Here is a 21,820-nt window from a genome sequence, read left to right as displayed (position 1 = left end):
AAAATCCCAGGGGCTAGATGTGCCAAGCTTAGAGACATACCCCAAGAGACTTGCAGCTGTAATTGCTGCAAAAGGTGGCTTTACAAAGTATTGACTTTGGGGGGGGGTGAATAGTTATGCACGCTCAAGCTTTCTGTATTTTTGTCTTATTTCTTGTTTGTTTCACTAGAAAAAATATTTTGCATCTTCAAAGTGGTAGGCATGTTGTGTAAATCAAATGATGCAAACCCCCCCAAAATCTATTTTAATTCCAGGTTGTAAGGCAGCAAAATAGGAAAAATTCCAAGGGGGGTGAATACTTTTGCAAGCCACTGTATATGGTCTCATTATTTATGCATCCACCGATATTGCTTACGTTGTGTGTAATGATGCTCTTTTTATTTTTCTGTTCATAGTTTGTATCTTATGTGTTGACATCCATTTCTGTTATGGGGAGCTGAATCAGCCCCGGTGCATAGCTTTGTGTAAGCAGACCACACATTACATCCGCTGAAGCCTGCCAATCAGCTCCACGCTAAACAGGAAGTATCGTCTGAGGCTGGTCAGCCTAAGGGGGCGGGGTCTATCGCCCTGCCCGTGACACTGCCGACAGTGACCCGAAATAATAGCATCACGACTACTAGTACGACTACTAGTACGACTACTAGTACGACTACTAGTACGACTACTAGTACAACTACTAGCAACCTACTAGTCAGTGACAATTAGGTGGGTTTTTCAAGCTTAAAATCCAGTATATTGGTAAAACCCTTAAAGTTTTTTTACAGTACAAGTTGAATGTGTAAAATAGCTGTTCATACTGTAGCTCGTGCTATCGGTGCATACTTTTTGTTGTGTGTGGGTATTAATATGCTCGCTAACGCCTGTGTCTTCCCTACTGTATGCATAGATTGGGATTACCCAATCGTACTCTAGTGAAGGAGTAGATGTGTCATGTTATTTACAGATTGTAAAAAGTTAACGGAAAGAGGCTGCAAGCACTGAATGAAACAAGCGGAGGATTCAGAAGGGGGGTTTGTAGGGGTATTGTAGGCCGATAGAACAAGACATCCAACGATATCCTGGCTTTTTTTAGAACGGACGGCCATTTCACAGAACAAAGCACCCAATTAACATATTGGTTCTTAAGAAGACATATGATGAAAGATGGGGAGAGGTTCGTTCGATGACGTGTGTGTTGTGGTCGCCCCCAGTTTCTTAAAGATGGGCAGAAGGGTTTCTGCTAAATGTTTACTTACACAGTAACGTTTCACAGAGTGCAAAAATGACCATTAGCAAGGATAGGGTATGACACAAAAGAAAGATCTACAACAGCACCAATGAACGCAGTGCTCTTGAACAAGGTTGCACTTTCTGTGCCCAATGGCCCTTGTTTGGACTTGAAGACCAAACGCCACAATGAAACAAAAGAAAACATCCTATAAGTCACTTTCTTTCTTTGAAAGCCTGGTGTGAGCTTTAAGAAGGGCCAATCAAAGTGCCCCCTCCTTGGATTTCAATGCCTTAAAAAAGGTCTCATTATATGAGTACAGTACTTCAAAACAAATTCAGCGCATTTCAGCGTGAATAAAGCATAGTATTCAAATCACATTCGGATTGGTGAACTGAGAGGGGCGCGTCTGCCTCCGTTGGTTGTGTCCCGACCAATAGAAGCTGGAAAAGTTGGGAGACTTGATTGAAATATTACGCACCTGATTATGGCAGGTTTGGGGTAAACCCAAGAGTAAAACCAAAGACAGAGTAAGCCACTCGTCATATCTATGCGCACAGCAATGTATCTGAATAACCTACGAACCCCACAAGAAGCTGAGAGGTCTACCGGATATCGCAGAAGCATTTACACTCAAAGCTGAAGGCTACAAACTGAAGGCTAACTCATGATAAAACTTGTATATGTGGTTAAAAATGAGATATATCCATGTGTCTTAACCCCTACTGTGAAAAGGTATGTGTTTCTGGAAGTGTTTGTTTTTGACAGCATATGGTCTTTTGGAGCTGTATCAGCTTGGGGGGATGTAATGAGGGAAGAAGGGGTGGTGGGGTTTGTGTGGGCGGGACGTCAAAACCAGCAGACATGGTGAAGTCCCAGAACCAGGGTGCCAGAACTAGAACCCCTGATGGACCAGAGCAGAACCTGGTTCCTAGGTCAGCTGGTGGGGCGCCTCCAGCATCTCCATGAGGAACGTGTCGATAGGGGTGTCGCCAATCAGCTTGAAGAAGAACAGGTGCTCCAGGCACTTCAGGCCAATGGAGCGTAGAGCTGGCAGCCGGAGGAGGAGCTTAGCGAACCTGGGGCGACGGGGGAGAACGAGTGAGGTCAATCATGGCGGTGACGTGGGAGTATTGTGTGGATAAGTGCTATAGTATGTCTGTGTGTTTCTCTTGTACCTGCCCTGCTGGTCGGGGTATCTCTGTTTGCAATAGGACTCCAGCGATGCGTACACCTTCTCCCTCAGCAATTCCACTTCACTGGAGCTGGAAAGGCCCTTGGCATCTGAACGCAGGAACAAACACCGGCATTATAGCACTGAGATGAATTAACGTGCGACTCTTCCTGACATCATGCTATATTTGGGATGAAATGGCTTATCTTGTCTCAAATCATTATTTGAGAGGATATCATTACCTGGGTTGAAGAGGATGATGGCTCGGAGGCAGCCGAGCTCGGTCTTGTCCATCTGCATGTCTCTCATCTTACTGACCAGCTCAGTGAGAACTCTACAACCGGGGTCGAGGAGAAGGAGGTGTGACAGAGGGACGAGAGAACGGGAGGAGATGGGTTAGCATCTTCTCTAGGGTTCACCACAGTTCCACTCAACGATGCAGCAGTTAAATAGAGAAATTAACAAGGGCAGGGGGGGGCTGGGATCCAAGTCTAACATCCTCTTTACACTTTGTATTTACACTTTACACACAATCTACACATAACCTTATAAATGACAGAAATTGCAACAAAGCAATAGCCCAAACCACCACATATTTATAGACTACGGCACATCGCAATAATGTTGGGTAATGTAATAATTCAATGAGGACAGAAAGAACACAAAGGGAGGAAAGTAAGCAGCCTGTGTTTTGTCGACACTGCGCCAGCGACCAGTCGAGCCTAAGGTCCGACAGAAAAGAGGAGAAACAGAACACAACACTCACTGAAACACGTGCAGACAAGATACACACGACCCGCTTTTATAACTGGGCATATTACAGCACTTTCTTTGCCAGATTCGTTCATTCTCAACAACTGGGCCAAGATTTTTTTTTGGGGGGGGGTGGCGTTATTTGTTTTGTTTGTTGTTGATAGGGGAAGGTGGGTGTGTAGTGATGTCATTACCTGTCAAATATGGCCCCAACCTCTGCATTGTGCGCACTCTCCCTGTGTATGCAATTACAATGTGTTATTACAATGTTATTACACAGTTACATTGTTATTACATTGTCCCTCCTGCTTTGGTTTGGGCCCAGAGGAACAGGTAAGTTAGACTCTGCAGTGCATTTTGGTGCCCAGTTCCACTTCTGGGAGTAACAGGCTACAGGCTCTTGTTGATGGAGACTTGTCCTGATGAAAAGGTTTTTAGATAGCACTAAAACTACAGGAAGTAAAGCACCAAAACTACAGGAAGTAAAGCTTGAGGAATGACAAAAATACAAAGATATGACAATGTAACACAGCAACAAATAAATCTGAGACACGATCTAGAGGAGAAAACGTTCATTTTGGGTCAGATTTAAACAAAGTAAATAGTTCTATGCGGTATTACCCAAGACCTCTGCTTAACTGAATTACTGTAGTGTTTTAGGCATACTTCATTGTACCCTCGATAATTATCATATACAACTTCCTGGGTAAGTACGCATCATTTAAAAAATTCTAAATGTAACTGGTTTATCCAAATCAGCACAAAAAGGGTTGTGTGTATTATGCATGAGCCAATGACAGTGGAGCAGGAGAATAGGAAAATAGAGGAGCGTGATAAATAGGCATCAAAGGAACAATGCAGTAATATGATCAGGGCAGTTTAATCATGTTCATTCAACCCATTTGGCATAAATCATAAAAGAATGCAAAGAAAATAATATTGTATGAATCAAACAAAAAAAAGAGAAGCGAGGATAAAAACATGAGAATTGAGAAATGTCAAAAAAAAAATAAAAAAAAACATTCACTGGACCACAAGGATGTCTAGATTGCGATGAATCTGAAACAAAAGCCTGCAACCGGTTAATCCAAGATATGCTTAAATTCCTGTGGGAATTGGGAGTCTTGCAGCTTATGAACTATTCATAAAAATGTAGTTACTGTGTAATAAACAATGAATTCACACCATGTGATGTGGCGACCCTACTGAGATGGGGTGGGCACGCCTGTTCTTTGAGAGCTGCGATGAGCGCAGGATTTTACTCAAGACAGGTGCCATGCTACTGAATAAAATACTGACATCTGCCAATGTAAAACAGAATAGATGAATGTGTGGCTGTGATTGGGGTGGGGTGGAGGGGGTTATCCTAGTGAAATCAAGGGCGACGTCTACATGAAGCATTAGTCGCCAGCGTCCTGGCACGCTGTGTCATTCCAGAGGCAGACTAAGCCGTAAAGGCTCAGCCAGTCAGAGCCAGACACGCAGCCAGCAGAACCCTGGGAAAAAAAGTGCAAAGTTCTCCATTCTCCCTTCAGTCAGGAAAATGATTCAGCTCATTTCAACAAATCATCTGGACTCCAAAGAGAAACGGACATTTAATGAACAGTAAACTGCAACAGTCATAATTGGCCACCATTTCAATGCTTCAACGGATGACTATGACAGAAAGTGTATATATGACGGCGTGTCTGATCAAATAAAACAAACGGCCATTACAAAAACACTAGACATTTATTGTTTAAACCAATGAAGAACGCTTTAATCATTCAGAGGCACTTTTTTTTCAATCTTTCTCCCTGAAGTTTATGACCTTCTCTTTGAAAATTAACATGCAAAAGGTCGCGTCTATGTGCTTCACCGAGGTCCAACGCACGTGTGTGTGTGTGTGCCTGTTACCTGTCGAAGATGGCTCCCACGCCAGCGCTGTGGGCGCTGTTCCTGTGCACATGCAGGCCGGTGGCCAGTAGGATGCCATCTTTCACGCTGATGGAGCGGTGAGAGAAGGAGGCAATCAGCAGCTCGTTCCAACCTGGAGAGAAGAGACAGACCGGGTTATCCATGTATATGTATTTATTAAGGATCCCCATAAGCTGCTGCCTTGGCAGCAGCTACTCTTCCTGGGGTCCAGCAACATCATACCAAATATACAAGTAGATTTACCAAATATACACGGGCAATAGCCCAAAAGAAATAGCCTCTGTCCGTGTATCAGGCTTAACTGGCTCTATCTTAACAGACACAGGTAGAGGGCAAGACTGTGCAGCCTCTCCTGGAGAAACCACATGGAATCTGTCTAACAGGAGGTCAAACAGGTAGGCCTACATTATATACGAACTTGGCCCCCAGGACCATATAATTACCCAACTGGCAATTACAACAAATCAACTGATTCTACAATGTAGAAGGACATTTTTCACATCAATTGTTACATTTGTCTTAATCAGATTTAATAATAATAATAATTTCAAACCCACGCATACATGGAACAATCATTTTCTCTTATTCAACTCCAAAGTGTTCTATGAGCACTGAGGCGCGCCCGCTCCAATTACGCACAACAGAAATGACAGAAATACAGGACACAGACACACAGAACTCTGACATAAACCGGAAAATATGAACAAAGGAAACCATATATTTAATTAAACAAACAGAACTTCTACCTCATGAGTCTTGCGAACGTTCATGCGCACTATAAAGTGCACTGCCTACTCAGAGCAGGGTAAGAAATGGTTGGCTAAATGAAAATGTGTTGTAGGCCTATAAAACATGAAACGGAAATGTCTACGTGTTGCAATAAACGGTACGGGATGGAATGATGAAACGCTATTAATGACTTTACTATTAAATGGAATATACAGTGCCTTCGAAAAGTATTCAGACTTTTTCCACATTTTGAAACGTTACAACCTTATTCTAAAATGGATTAAATAAAAAATAAAAACTCAGCAATCTACACACAATACCCCATAATGACAAAGCGAAAACAGGTTTTTATAAAAATAAAAAAAATACCTGATTTACATAAGTATTCAGACCCTTTGCTATGAGACTCGAAATTGAGCTCATGTGCATCCTGTTTCCATTTATCATCCTTCAGATGTTTCTTCAACTTGACTGGAGTCCACCTGTGGTAAATTCAATTGATTGGACATGATTTGGAAAGGCACACACCTGTCTATATAAGGTCCCACAGTTGACAGTGCATGTCAGAGCAAAAACCAAGGGATGAGGTCAAAATAATTTTCCGTAGAACTCCGAGACAGGATAGTGTTGGGTCACAGATCTGGGGAAGGGTACCAAAAAATGGCTACTGCATTGAAGGTCCCCAAATACACAGCGGCCTCGATCATTCTTAAATGGAAGAAGTTTGGAACCACCAAGACTCTTCCTAGAACTGGCAGCCCGGCCAAACTGAGCAATCGGGAAGCATGGTGGTGACAGCATCATGCTGTGTGGAGGTTTTTCAGCGGCAGGGACTGGGAGACTAGTCAGGATTGAGGGAAAGATGAACGGAGTAAAGTACAGAGAGATCCTTGATGAAAACCTGCTCCAGAGCGCTCAGGACCTCAGACTGGGCACGAAGGTTCACCTGCCAACAGGACAACGACCCTAAGCACACAGCCAAGACAATGCAGGAGTGGCTTCGGGACAAGTCTCTGAATGTCCTTGAGTGCCCCAGCCAGAGCAGGACTTGAACCCGATCGAACATCTTTGGAGAGACCTGAAAATAACTGAACAGCAACGCTTCCCATCCAACCTTACAGAGCTTAAGAGGATCTGCAGAGAAGAATTGGAGAAACTCCCCAAATACAGGTGTGCCAAGCTTGTAGCATCTTACCCAAGAAGACTTCAGGCTGTAATCGCTGCCAAAGGTCCTTCAACAAAGTACTGAGTAAAGGCTTTGAATACTCATGTAAATGTAATATTTCAGTTTTTTTATTTTAATTTTAGCAAAAAAATATATATATGTTTTCTCTTTGACATTATGGGGTATTGTGTGTAAATTGATGAGGGCCATTTAAAAAAAGGCCGTAATGTAACAAAATGTGTTAAAAGTCCAGGGGTCTGAATTCTTTCCGAAGGCACTGTACATTTACCACATAGGGCCTATGCATTTAAAAGTGTGAAAGCAACAGGAAACATTTCAACAAGAGAAAAGGCACTCTATGCAAGTGAAGAGTCTTCGCCACAGTAATAATTCATTTTAACATCAAATTCCAAATGCACGCTTCACAAGTAAATGATCAATTTAAAGCAATTGCTAGGCCCACATACTAAAAGACCAATAGGCCTATTGTCACATCCTGACCAGTAAAAGGGGTTATTTGTCATTGTAGTTTGGTCAGGGCGTGGCAGGGGGTGTTTGTTTTGTGTGTTTCGGTGTTTTTGGGTCTAGGTTCTATGTTCTCTATTTCTATGTTTATATCTAGTTTTCTATTTCTATGTTGGGTTTTTGGGAATTACCTCCAATTAGAGGCAGCGGATTGTCGTTGTCTCTAATTGGAGGCCATATTTAGTTGTGTTTGTTTCACTTGTGCTTTGTGGGTGGTTATTTTCTGTATAGCCTGTGTGCCTTATGGAACTGTTTCGGCGTTTTGTTTATTTTGTTTAAGTGTTATCTTTAAATAAATTGAAGAAGATGAGCACTATACCCGCTGTGCCTTGGTCCAATCCTTACGACGCCCATGACACCTATGCCAGTAATTGTTGCCCCATTGCTGGAGAGCTTGCAAAGTAAACAGTTAATGTTATTGATGGAAAAACATTTTTGAAGTTGCATATTTATTTATTATAGAGCTCCCTATAATTTGACGTTTGCGCTGCACCGATCCTATAGCTGTACAGCAAATCAGCAATCTGCTCGCCAGCTCATCCGACCTGTGTTGATTGACAGTATGCTGGTGTAATCAGAGTGCAGAGTTTGCGTTTCACTAAACAATCTGTTGCAACTTACATGTTTTTTTTACAAGGGCGATGCAGCGACTACTGTCTCTGGCTGCGTGAGTAATCCACGGAGACTCTGTGCCACAAAATGAGTGACAAAACATTACAAAACCTGGCCAGATAATATCAAGTCATCAGTCAAAGTTGAGTCCCGAGTCTTGAGGCTCCAAGTCAAGTCTCAAGTTATTTTATTTTCTATCAAGTTGAGTCTCAAGTCATCAAATCAGACTCGAGTCCAAGTCATGTGACTTCAGAGTCCACAACTCTGAGGACCTGCCTTGTTTATAGTGTTGTTAAGAAGGCAGAGCAGCGCTTTATCATGGACAGACTTCTCCCCATCTTAGCTACTGTTGTATCAACATGTTTTGACCATGAATTTACAATCCAGGGTTATTCCAAGCAGTTTAGTCACCTCAACTTGCTCAATTTCCACATTATTAATTACAAGATTTATTTGATTGGTTTAGTGAATGATTTGTCCCAAATACAACGCTTTTAGTTTTTGAAATATTTAGGACTGACTTATTTCTTGCCACCCATTCTGAAACTGACTGCAGCTCTTTGTTAAGTGTTGAAGTAATTTCCCTCACTGTAGTAGCTGACGTGTAAAGTGTTGAGTCATCCGCATACATAGACACTAACCTTACTCAAGGCTAGTAAGGGGCCTAGACAGCTGCCATGGGGAATTCCTGATTCTGCCTGGATTATGTTGGAGAATCTTCCATTAAAGAGCACCCTCTGTTCTGTTAGACAGGTAACTCTTTATCCACAATATAGCAGGGGGTATAAAGCCATAACACATACGTTTATCCAGCAGCAGACTATGATCAATAATGTCAAAAGCGGCACTGAAGTCTAACAAAATAGCTCCCACAACTTTTTCAGCATCAATTTCTCTCAGCCAATCATCAGTCATGTGTGTAAGTGCCGTGCATGTGCCGTCCTTCCCTATAAGTGTGCTGAAAGTCTGTTGTCAATTTGTTTACTGTAAAATAGCATTGTATCTGGTCAAAATGTGAGGCTACTGTATTATAAAAGATAGTCCACGAGGAGAGAGACAGGGTTATCAGCCTATCCATGTAGGGCTGTGTACGGCTGTGATTTAATGAGGTCAAAGCTGCGCAGGGGCGTGCTCATTAGGGTGCATGAACTAAACGTTTTAAATGGAAAACAAACATTTATTGGATATGTCCAGGTATTCCTCCCTGCTTCAGTTTGCTTTCTTCCATTTGGTGTCAATGAACATGAAAGGCGAAGGCTTTTTGAACGTACCGGCGCGTAGCAGGATGACCTGATCGTCCAGGGCCAGCTCAGAGAAGTGGGGGACCCTCTTGGCCCACTCCACCAGGGTAAACAGCTGCTTGTCTGCAGCCTGGCAAATGTTGGTGACCGGGTCATTGGGCTGGAGAGAGAAACAGAGGGAGAGAGACTGGCTTCAACATAGGGTACAAAATAGAGACTAGAGGCCTTTGGATCACATTTTTTTTAAAGTGGGTCTGTGGTCTCAGAATCTACTGTATCACAACAAATTGTTGGTGTAGTCGCACAATCCCATGTCTAGAAATAATAATAGACAGTGTGAGGAACGAAGTAAGAGAAATTGGTATGTGTGCATCGCAGGGCCAGATGCTGGGTCACACACAGAAACACACACACACATATTTACCGAGCTGCCCTCGGAGCTCCCGTCGGCATGCACCTCTGTCTTCTGCTCTATGGCCATCTCGGCCTCCAGGATCTTTTCCACGGGCATCTCCTCGTTGACGGCGCTGGTCGACTCCGCCTCACTCTCCCGCTCCTTGTTCCTCTGGCGCTCTTCCTGCACGGCTACAGGGGCACAGGAAGGGCCGAGGGAAGGAGAGGGGAAAGGAGGGGAAGAGAGTTGGGGGAGCGAGAAGGAGAGGCACAGGAGGGGAGGGAGGGTGAGAGGGGAAAGAAAGGGAGGGAGTAGGACGGATGGTGAAAAGAGAAAGAAAGGGCAGGAAAAGGCAGTGAAGGAGAGAGGGGGAGAGAGCAAACGGGAAGCAAAGTGAAGAAAAAAGAGAAAAGTGAGATAAGGGAGGTGAAATAAAAAAGGGAGGAGAAATAGGGAAAAAATAAAGAGACCAAGAAAAAAGTAGAGAAAGAGAGGATTGTAAGCAAAGCAGAGAGTGAAGAATAACAGGTAGTGAAAAAGAGAGAGCGAGATACACAGATATGTACATTTCCCGGTTAGTTCAAACAACAATGCTTTCTTTACCTTTCACCCCAGGGGTCTCAAACTCAAGGCCTGGGGGCCACATCAGGCTCACAAGCTGCTTTCTTGTGGCCCCAAGACTGATATCTGATTCCCATCAGCCCTCAAGAGGATTTTCCTATTACAATCAACCCACAATAAGGTTTCTTCCTATGGCACATTACAGGTTCTATATCCTTGGAGTCACCCCAGACCACATAAACTGGCACAACAATACCAATCATCGGTGCACCACTATCAGAGAATGCAGGGAAATATGTTAATCAGACCCTGACACGACAGTAATACATGATTGCAATACGATTATCCACAATGTCAGTGATACTGACAACACTAACACTTCTGCCCCACTAGAAGCGTCGCGCTGCGTTGCCATTAGCGTTGTGTCAATGTGATGTTTTTCCTGCTACAAGCACATCGTTGCTAGTGGTTGTACTAAATTATCGTGTAATTACACAAGTTGCTTTTGTTTAACTTGGGAACCTGGCCGGTCAATGTAGCTAGCTAGCTAAACTCCACAAAAAAAGAAATCACTGTCTACTGCGTTTATTTTCAGCAAACTTAACATGTGTAAATATTTGTATGAACATAACAAGATTCAACAACTGAAACATAAACTGAACAAGTTCCACAGACATGTGACTAACAGAAATAGAATAATGTGTCCCTGAACAAAGGGGGGGGGGGGTCAAAATCAACAGTAACAGTCAGTATCTGGTGTGGCCACCAGCTATATTAAGCATTGCAGTGCATCTCATCCTCATGAACTGCACCAGATTTGCCAGTTCTAGCTGTGAGATGTCACCCCACTCTTCCACCAAGGCACCTGCAAGTACTTGGGCATTTCTGGGGAGAATGGCCCTAGCCCTCACCCTCCGATCCAACAGGTCCCAGACGTGCTCAATGGGATCGAGATCCGGGCTCTTCGCTGGCCATGGCAGAACACTGACATTCCTGTCTTGCAGGAAATCACGCACAGAACGAGCAGTATGGCTGGTGGCATTGTCATGCTGGAGGGTCATGTCAGGATGAGCCTGCAGGAAGGGTACCACATGAGGGAGGAGGATGTCTTCCCTGTAACGCACAGCGTTGAGATTGCCTGCTCAACAAGCTCAGTCCGATGATGCTGTGACACACCGCCCCAGACCATGACGGACCCTCCACCTCCAAATCAATTCCGCTCCAGAGTCCAGGCCTCTGTGTAACTCTCATTCCTTCAACGATAAACGCAAATCCCACCATCACCCCTGGTGAGACAAAACCGCGACTCGTCAGTGAAGAGCACTTTTTGCCAGTCCTGTCTGGACCAGCGATGGTGGGTTTGTGCCCATAGGCAACGTTGTTGCCGGTGATGTCTGGTGAGGACCTGCCTTACAACAGGCCTACAAGCCCTCAGTCCAGCCTCTCTCAGCCTATTGCGGACAGTCTGAGCACTGATGGAGGGATTGTGCGTTCCTGATGTAACTCGGGCAGTTGTTGTTGCCATCCTGTACCTGTCCCGCAGGTGTGATGTTTGGATGTACCGATCCTGTGCAGGTGTTGTTACACGTGGTCTGCCACTGCCAGGACGATCAGCTGTCCGTCCTGTCTCCCTGTAGCACTGTCTTAGGCTTCTCACAGTACGGATATTGCAATTTATTGCCCTGGCCACATCTGCAGTCCTCATGCCTCCTTGCAGCTTGCCTAAGGCACGTTCACACAGATGAGCAGGGACCCTGGGCATCTTACTTTTGGTGTTTAGAGTCAGTAGAAAGGCGTCTTTAGTGTCCTAAGTTTTCATAACTGTGACCTTAATTGCCTACCGTCTGTAAGCTGTGAGTGTCTTAACGACCGTTCCACAGGTTTATGGTTCATTGAACAAGCATGGGAAAGTGTTTAAACCCTTTACAATGAAGATCTGTGAAGTTATTTGCATTTTTACGAATTATCTTTGAAAGACAGGGTGCTGAAAAAGGGATGTTTCTTTTTTTGCTGAGTTTATTAGCTTCTTGATTTCATAAATCTTTGTACAATTACCAGTGGTGTATAGTCGAGGCCATATGCAACCAAAATCAACTTTATTTCTCATTATTCCAAATCACAAGATAGAATGAAAGAGCGCGTCACGTATTGAACCTCTGCGATTCTTGAGCTTGGACGCTGACATTGGATGTGATGCAACGTGAGTGCAACACGGGCAGTGAAGCAGCTTTCATTCATTTAAAAGGAACCATTTCCTCAACGGCTGACGGCAATGCCGGACGCCCGATGGCTATAGTGTAGCAGGGCCGTAAGACTTACTTTGCGTCTGATAATTGGAGTTTCAGACCCCTGTTTCATACCAATACATTCTGCAATGTACCTCACACAGAAATGGGCAATCACAACAAAACAACATAAAATATTGTTTCTCACACACTCCCCCATCACTCCTTCACTCCCTCTTTTCTCCTTACATCTCTGTCGTTCATCTTGGACCACTACAGAAGAAGGGAGAGGGAGAGAGAAAATGAGAGGAAACAAGAGGGGAGAGAGGGGGACAGGGGTTAGTGTTTACAAGGCTCTCCATCCCCCTCTCTCCACCTCCTTTTCTCGTTCTTTCCATCCCCTTTGAGTACAATCAATACTCTCCCCTTAGAAATGTATATTACAATATTCTAATAAAATCTTAATGGCTCTTAGACATCTTTATTCTACATAAATAATTTCAGTGGATTTAAAACAGATATTTGAAACAGTTTCATAGCAAGTAGGCTATACAATCTTTTTGTCAACAATGTCAACGTTATTTCAGCAAGACGGTTGGTGAGTAGAGGTTTTTCGGTTAGGGTACACCTGACCACACACAAGGTGTCCCATCAATCTTCGTTCTACTTTCTTACTGTAGCAAGTCAGACCCAGATCCTAGCTCTCCCTCCATGTCAAGACTTCACCCTTCTTGGTGATAGTGTTGCCCTTTAATAAGATATATTGAATGCGAGTTGAGGCCAGCAGACTGCTAGGCTCCCCCCTTACCTTCCCTCTTCATGCCACAGGCCAGGCACTTCTGGTAGCGACAGTACTGGCAGCGGTTGCGCTGGCGCTTGTCCACCAGGCAGTCCTTGTTGTCCCGGCAGGTGTAGCTCAGGTCCTTGCGCACCGTGCGCTTGAAGAAACCCTTGCAGCCCTCGCAGCTGTACACTCCGTAGTGCTTACCTATAGAGAGAGAGAGAAACAAAGAGGAAGAGAGAAAGACAAGAGAGAGGAATGTAAAAAAGACAAGACAGAAAGAGAGGGAAGAGGGGGGATAGAAAAAGGAGGGAAGGTAATTTCAGTAACAAACCACTTTCAATAATTCAGGTGCAATGCCTGCAGCACATAGTTCTTCAGGTGTGATGGTAATGAAAGTACATGAAGTGTTTCAGACCGTTTTAGTAGAAACTGAGCTCGTAAATAAACTGAGTAAATGCTTCGCACGGACAAGAGAGAGATGAAAAACTATTCCCTGCTGGGTTTTTTATTTTATGCAGCTTTTAAAAAATGTTCTATGAAGAGGAAAGGAGTAGTTCACCCCAAAATCAAGGGTTATCTGATGTTTCCATACCTCAAGTGGTATAAGTCCATGTAGCCAATGCCATCTGTTGTGTAGATCCCACTATGCACAGCAGAAATCTGTGGGTGTCAATCCCAAATTCATGGGAAAAGAAAATCGACACCACCTAACTAACTTTCATTCAACGCCTGTCACATTTTGGGCAGAACAATCCTTTAATAAACAAAGCATATCGCACAACAAGTGCATCTCTCTCTGACACAAACCCTCAAACCCAAATCAAAATCCCACCCCAGCCTGTCCTAAAGATCGAAGAGTAAATCGTTCAACTTGTCTTCTCACAGGCTGGGTGGGATTTCTGCCATATTGCTTACACCATTCAATTTCTCTCTGATCTCCACCACAAGTGCATAGGGTCTAGGGGCCGATTTGGGACTCACCGGAGGAGCGGTCGCCGCAGATGGCACACAGGCGCTTCTGGGAAAGCATGGGGCCCCCTGGGCTGTGGCCCCCCAGCCCGAACGGAGGCTTCACGTCGTCCGAGCTGCTGACCGCGTGCAGTCCCGACATGGACACTGTGGAGTTGATCTGGAGGCCGAGAGAAAGGGGGGAGGATAGGGGCAGGAGTGAGAGGGGAACTACTGAATTGAAGGGGGTGGGAGGAAAAGTCACTTATGTGTGAGGTACTGACAGCACATCAGTCATTAGTTCGATTACTTGGAGCCATCGATGCAGAGTTGTCATAAAAAACTATTTACCTTCATGCATTTAACAATGACATACATACTGCCAGTTCTCTCTTTGAGTGGGCTGATTGATCATTATTAAAGCAACATTCAATTTCCCGTTCGCACACCCAGGCATCATCGGCTGAGACAGGAGCATCTGGGCCTCGCCTCCCTCGCCCACAATGCAGTAGAGATTACAGAGCACTTCTCACCAACACCAGCTTAAGCAGGTTAAGTCTCAGGGCATCCTCAGAGCCTGATTAAATCATGAGGACGTTTGAGTAGAATCAGAGGGAAAAAGTGAAATGGGGGGAGGAGAATGACAGCGAAAGAGCCAGGGAGGGAGAGGAGGAAAAATAACACTGAGAAGGACCATCTGACATGAGAGAAGATAGTGAAAAGAAGAGGTCGGGGTGGGTGTCTCACTTCTATACTCCTGGTATACATATTGATCTATGAAGTAGAAAGAAAGGGATAAAGTAAAGGCAGGGGAGGAAAGAAAGAGAAAGAGAGGCACTCGGGGATGGACAGTATGGGTATTTGTTTGGATATTCACTACAGTGCTGCCCTTGTGAGCCCCTTGGACAAATAATATTGGACCTAGATGGAAAGAAAAAAAATGGCAATGTTCACAGATGCACATACATCCAAAGTAGATTTAAAAACTGTACTTTGTGCATGTGAATTTATGCTTTTTATGTATATCTTTCATTGAAAGATTGCAGAATATGTCCTCTATTTTCTAGACATACACAGGAGGACAGGGAGAGTTTGACCTTTTGATGTGTGATTTTGAGGGCAACCAATGATTCATCCACTGGCACCCTTCATCTAAAATGTCAGAAATGAATCATTACTGAAATCATTTAATATTTTTTGGGGTTTTAAAAGTCAGAACACGTTCAAAGTGTACGAACGAGAGACAAATAGCCTACTTCTATCTAACAATTAAGAGCAGGGCAACATGTTCAAAAAGTACCCAGATAATGCTGTTTCATGGTTGATTTTGCAGACAAACTGAATTGTATTGATATTGATATTACATTTTTGCATCTGAGCTCCTAGTGTGCGGCTCTCCTTTATTTTCAAGTTTTCTACTCCGCTAGCCAGCACCTCGCCTAAATAGGTGTGTGTTTCTTTTTCTTCTAGAAAAACTGAATTGTTACATGGACTTTTAAAAATTACAATATCTATACTGAACAAAAATATAAAACGCAACATGTAAAGTGTTGGTCACATGTTTCATGAGCTGAAATAAAAGATTACAGAAATTCTCCATACGCACAAAAAACGTATTTCTCTAACATGTTGCGCACAAATTTGTTTACATCCCTGTTTGTGAGCATTTCCCCTTTGCCAAGATAATCCATCAACCTGACAGGTGTGGAAAATCAAGAAGCTGATTAAACAGCATGATCATTACACAGGTGCACCTTGTGCTGGGGACAATAAAATGCTCACCTTCTATTTTGCCCTGTTTATCAAAAGCATTGGAAAAACTTGTCAATAATCAACTGACTGTCTTTCTTGATGTCTATAGTATTCTCTCTGGTATGCAATCTGGTTTCTGCTCAGGTTATGGATGTGTCACCATTGCCCTTGGTTCTAAGCAATGTTGTGCTGCTATTTTTATTGACTCGGCCAAAGCTTTTGATACGGTTGAGCATTCCATTCCTGTGGGCTGGCTAAGGAGTATTGGTGTCTCTGAGGGGTCTTTGGCCTGGTTTGCAAACTACCTCTCTCAAAGAGTGCAGTGTATAAAGTCAGAACATCTGCTGTCTCAGCCACTGCCTGTCACCAAGAGTGTACCCCAAGGCTCCATCCTAGGCCCCACGCTCTTCTCATTTTACATCAACAACATAGCTCTGGCAGTAGGAAGCTTTCTCATCCATTTATATGCAGATGATACAGTCTTATACTCAGCTGGCCCCTCCCTGGATTTTGTGTTAAACGCTCTACAACAAAGCTATCTTAGTGTCCAACAAGCTTTCTTTGCCCCTAACCTTGTTCTGAACACCTCCAAAACAAAGGTCATGTGGTTTGGAAAGAAGAATGCCCCTCTTTCCACAGGTGTGACCTCTGAAGGTTTAGAGCTAGTCACCTCATACAAGTACTTGCGAGTATGGCTAGACGGTACACTGTCCTTCTCTCAGCACATAACAAAGCTGCAGGCTAAGGTTAAATCTAGACTTGGTTTCCTCTATAGTAATCGCTCCTCTTTTACCCCAGCTGCCAAACTAACCCTGATTCAGATGACCATCATACCCATGCTAGATTACGGAGACATAATTTTTAGATTGTCAGGAAAGGGTGCTCTCGAGAGGCAAAATGGTCTTTACCATTTGGCCATCAGATTTGCCACCAATACTCCTTATAGGACACATCACTGCACTCTATACTCCTCTGTAAACTGGTAATCTCTATATACCCTTTGCAAGACACACTGGTTAATGCTTATTTGTAAAACCCTCTTAGGCCTCACTCCCCCCTATCTGAGATGCCTACTGCAGCCCTCATCCTCCACATACAACACCTGTTCTGCCAGTCACATTCTGTTAAAGGTCCCCAAAGCACACACATCCCTGGGTCGCTCCTCTTTTCCGTTTGCTGCAGTTAGTGACTGGAACGAGCTGCAACAAACACTCAAACTGGACAGTTTTATCTCCATCTCTTCATTCAAAGACTCAATCGTGGACACTCTTACTGACAGTTGTGGCTGCTTCGAGTGATGTATGGTTCAAATCAAATTGAAAACCTTACAGTGAAATGCTTACTTACAAGCCCTTAACCAACAATGCAGTTTAAAAAATATGAATGAGAATAACCAATAAAAATAACAAGTCTTGGACTTACCCTAGGATAGGGGGCGCCACAGCGCATTTTGAAAAAAAATCGTACCCATTTTAAACGGCCTACTAATCAAACTCAGAAGCTAGGATATGCATATAATTAATATCTGTGGATAGAAAACACCCTAAAGTTTCTAAAACTGTTTGAATGGTGTCTGTGAGTATAACAGAACTCATATGGCAGTCAAAACCCCGAGACCGATTGAAACAGGAAGTGGAATTCTGAATTGTGGACTCAACTTCACATCTTTGCCTATTAATCACACCGTGAGCTATGGTTCATTGAGCACTTTCTATTGCTTCCACTAGATGTCCCCAGTCTTTACAAAGTGGTTTGAGCCTTCTACTGTCGAAACTGAATGAATGAGACGCTGTGGAAATTGGTCACAGGGGGAGGGCCATCACCATTATGATGCCGGCGGCCCTGTCTACCCCCTCCTTTCGAAACGTTTTGAAACACAATACAATCGTCCCCCTCGAATCTTATTGGCTCTCTTGTTGAAACAGGCCCTGAAGATTTATGTTATACAACGTTTGACATGTTTGAACGAACCTAAATGGGGGAAAAATTTTATTTTTCGAAACGGCTGTCCCGCGCCCGACGGAGCATTTGGATACAGCCTTCAGACGCGCTAACAACAGCAAGCTAATGAAACATAAAGGATGGTCTTTTTCGACCGAAAATACATTTGTTGTGGACCTGGGATTCCAGGAAATGCTTTCTGATGAAGACAACTAAAGGTAAGGGATTATTGACAATAGTATACAAGATTAGATGTGATATGCGATTGTTCCAAGATGGCGCCGAGCTGGATTTACTAGCTAATTTTCTGAGTATCGCATCCCCTTTTTATCGCAAAGTGTGATTACCCAGTAAAGTTATTTTTAAATCTGGTATGACAGTTGCTTTCAAGATATATTCATCTATAAATCTTAGACTGACAATATTACATTTTAAAAATGTTTTCGAATAGTAATTGAGTAAATTGTAGCACTGTTTCCCGGGATGCATTTGAGGGAAAATAGTTAGTCAACGTCAGGCGCCGATGTACAATGCTGTTTTTATATATAAATATGAACTTTATTGAACAAAAGAATGCATGCATTGTGTAACATGATGTCCTAGGTGTGTCATCTGATGAAGTTTGTAAAAGGTTAGTGCTGCGTTTAGCTGTTTTTTGGTTATTTGTGATGCATGTGGTTGGTCGGAAAATGGCTATGTTGCTACTTTTACCATGTACTCCTCTAACATAATCTAATGTTTTGCTTTTCCTGTAAAACCTTTTTGAAATCGGACGACGTGGGTCGATTCAGGAGAGGTGTATCTATAAAACGATATGAGACAGTCCTATATTTGAAAAAATATATATATTAAATTTCGTTATGCTAATGTCGATAGGAGTTTTTCGCTGGATGTTGATCCCGCTTGCGGGACGAGACCGTCAAGAGGTTAAAGAGCAGCAATAAAATAACAATAGGGAGACTATATACAGGGGGTACCAGTACAGTCAATGTGCGGGGGCACCAGTTAGTCGAGGTAATTAAGGTAATATGTACATGTAGGTAGAGTTATTAAAGTGACTATGCATAGATAATAACAGAGAGTAGCAGCGGCATAAAAGAGGGTGGGGGGGCAATGCAAATAGTCTGGGTAGCCATTTGATTAGATGTTCAGGAGTCTTATGGCTTGGAGGTAGAAGCTGTTTAGAAGCCTAGACTTGGCGCTCTGGTACTGCTTGCCGTGCGGTAGCAGAGAAAACAGTCTATGACTAGGGTGGCTGGAGTCTTACAATTTTTAGGGTCTTCCTCTGACACCGCCTGGTAGAGGTCCTGGATGGCAGGAAGCTTGGCCACAGTGATGTACTGGGCTCTACGCACTACCCTCTGTAGTGCCATATGGTCGGAGGCTGAGCAGTTGCCATACCAAGCAGTAACGCAACCAGTCAGGATGCTCTCGATGGTACAGCTGTAGAATCTTTTGAGGATCTGAGGACCTATGCCAAATCTTTTCAGTCTCCTGAGGGGGAATAGGTTTTGTCGTGCCCTCTTCACGACTGTCTTGGTGTGCTTGGACCATGTTAGTTTGTTGGTGATGTGTACACCAAGAAGCTTGAAGCTCTCAACCTGCTCCACTACAGCCCCGTCGATGAGAATGGGGGCATGCTCGGTTCTCCTTTTCCTGTAGTCCACAATCATCTTCTTTGTCTTGATCACGTTGAGGGAGAGGTTGTTGTCCTGGCACCACACGGCCAGGTCTCTGACCTCCTCCCAATTGGCTGTCTCGTTGTTGTCGGTGATCAGGCCTACCACTGTTGTGTCATCGGCAAACTTAATGATGGTGTTGGAGTTGTGCCTGGCCATGTAGTTATGAGTGAACAGGGAGTACAGGAAGGGACTGAGCAAGCACCCCTGAGGGGCCCCTGTGTTGAGGATCAGCGTGGCAGATGTGTGGTTACCTACCCTTACCGCCTGTGGGGCGGCCCGTGAGGAAATCCAGCATCCAGTTGCAGAGGGAGGTGTTTAGTCCCAGGGTCCTTAGCTTATTGATGAGCTTTGAGGGCACAATGGTGTTGAATGCTGAGCTGTGGCTCAGTTGGTAGAGCATGGTGTGTGCAACGGCAGGGTTGTGGGTTCGATTCCCACGGGGGGCCAGTACAAAAAATGCATGAAATGTATGTATTCACTACTGTAAGTCGCTCTGGATAAGAGTGTCTGCTAAATGACGTAAATGTCTGTAGTCAATGAATAGCATTCTCACATAGGTGTTTCTTTTGTCCAGGTGTGAAAGGGCAGTGTGGAGTGCAATAGAGATTGCATCATCTGTGGAGCTGTTAGGACGGTATGCAAATTGGAGTGGGTCTAGGGTTTATGGGATAATGGTGTTGATGTGAGCCATGACCAGCCTTTCAAAGCACTTCATGGCTACAGACGTGAGTGCTACGGGTCGGTCGTCATTTAGGCAGGTTACCTTAGTGTTCTTGGGCACAGGGACTATGGTGGTCTGCTTAAAACATGTTGGTATTACAGACTCGGACAGGGAGAGGTTGAAAATGTCAGTGAAGACACTTGCCAGTTGGTCAGCGCATGCTTGCATTACATGTCCTGGTTATCCGTCTGGCTCTGCGGCCTTGTGAATGTTGACCTGTTTAAAGATCTTACACACATCGGCTGCGGAGAGCACGATCACACAGTCGCCCGGAACAGCTCTCATGCATGTTTCAGTGTTATTTGCCTCGAAGCTAGCATAGAGGTAGTTTAGCTCGTCTGGTAGGCTAGTGTCACTGGGCAGCTCTCGGCTGTACTTCTCCTCATAGTCTGTAATGGTTTGCAAGCCCTGCCACATCCGATGAGTGTCGGAGCCAGTGTAGTACGATTCAATCTTAGTCCTGTATTGACACTTTGCCTGTTTGATGGTACGTCGGAGGGCATAATGGGATTTCTTGTCAGCTTCCGGGTTAGAGTCCCGCTCCTTGAAAGTGGCAGCTCTAGCCTTTAGCTTAGTGCGGATGTTGCCTATAATCCATGGCTTCTGGTTGGGGTATGTACGTACGTACAGTCACTGTAGTGGGGACGTCATCGATGCACTTATTGATGAAGCCAATGACTGATGTGGTGTACTCCTCAATGCCATCATTTGACCACTTTTTTATTGACCGAGTCACTGGTGCTTCCTGCTTTAATTTTTGCTTGTTAGCATGAAACAAGAGGATAGAATTATGGTCAGATTTGCCAAATGGAGGGCGAGGGAGAGCTTTGTATGTGTCTCTGTGTGTGGAGTAACATGCTGATAGAAATTTGCATTAAAGTCCCTGGCCACTAGGAGCGCTGCCTCTCTATGAGCGTTTTACTGTCAAATTGTTGTCTCTACCTTCTTGCCCTTTGTGCTGTTGTCTGTGCCCAATAATGTTTGTACCGTGTTTTGTGCTGCTACCATGCTGTGTTGTCATGTGTTGCTGCCATGCTGTTGTTGTCTTAGGTCTCTCTTTATGTACTGTTGTGGTGTCTCTCTTGTCGTGATGTGTGTTTTGTCCTATGTTTGTATTTTATTTTTAATCCCAGCCCACCTCATGTTTCAGCATGATAATGCACGGCCCTATGTCGCAAGGATCTGTACACAATTCCTGGAAGCGGAAAAAGTCCCAGTTTTTCCATGGCCTGCATACTCACCAGACCCATTGAGCATGTTTGGGAAGCTTTGGATCGACATGTACGACAGCTTGTTCCAGTTCCCACCAATATCCTGCAACTTCGCAACAGCCATTGAAGGAGTGGGACAACATTCCACAGGCCACAAACAGCCTGATCAAATCTATGCGAAGGTCAAATCTATGTCACGCTGCATGACTCAAATGGTGGTCACACCAGATACTGACTGGTTTTCTGATATACGCCCTTACCTTTTTTAAAGGTAT

The 21,820-nt window shown here is 44.1% G+C and overlaps 1 protein-coding gene across 4 annotated transcripts in view; it reads right to left on the bottom strand.

Moving 5' to 3' along the window:
- Nucleotides 1-386: 386 nt before the first annotated feature.
- Nucleotides 387-21,820, bottom strand: part of LOC115175909 (retinoic acid receptor RXR-beta-A) — a 31,471-nt gene continuing 10,037 nt past the window's right edge. Inside the window, exons 4-13 of one of the 4 annotated variants that reach the window (XM_029735541.1) lie at nucleotides 14,272-14,419; nucleotides 13,315-13,494; nucleotides 12,756-12,779; nucleotides 9,751-9,911; nucleotides 9,357-9,486; nucleotides 5,034-5,166; nucleotides 3,332-3,373; nucleotides 2,627-2,718; nucleotides 2,389-2,494; nucleotides 387-2,289 (exon numbers count right to left, since the gene is read on the bottom strand). In XM_029735541.1, the coding sequence (XP_029591401.1) occupies nucleotides 2,142-2,289; nucleotides 2,389-2,494; nucleotides 2,627-2,718; nucleotides 3,332-3,373; nucleotides 5,034-5,166; nucleotides 9,357-9,486; nucleotides 9,751-9,911; nucleotides 12,756-12,779; nucleotides 13,315-13,494; nucleotides 14,272-14,419 (1,164 nt within the window). In that variant the 3' untranslated portion in view covers nucleotides 387-2,141. The remainder of the gene's footprint in view (nucleotides 2,290-2,388; nucleotides 2,495-2,626; nucleotides 2,719-3,331; nucleotides 3,374-5,033; nucleotides 5,167-9,356; nucleotides 9,487-9,750; nucleotides 9,912-12,755; nucleotides 12,780-13,314; nucleotides 13,495-14,271; nucleotides 14,420-21,820) is intronic. The other 3 variants (XM_029735543.1, XM_029735542.1, XM_029735544.1) reach the window with 3 other exon arrangements.

Source organism: Salmo trutta, chromosome 36 (genome assembly GCF_901001165.1).
Source record: "Salmo trutta chromosome 36, fSalTru1.1, whole genome shotgun sequence".
NCBI classification, from domain to species: Eukaryota; Metazoa; Chordata; class Actinopteri; order Salmoniformes; family Salmonidae; genus Salmo; species Salmo trutta.
Note: the sequence above shows the minus strand (reverse complement) of the source record. Positions and strands in the feature narration are given on the sequence as shown.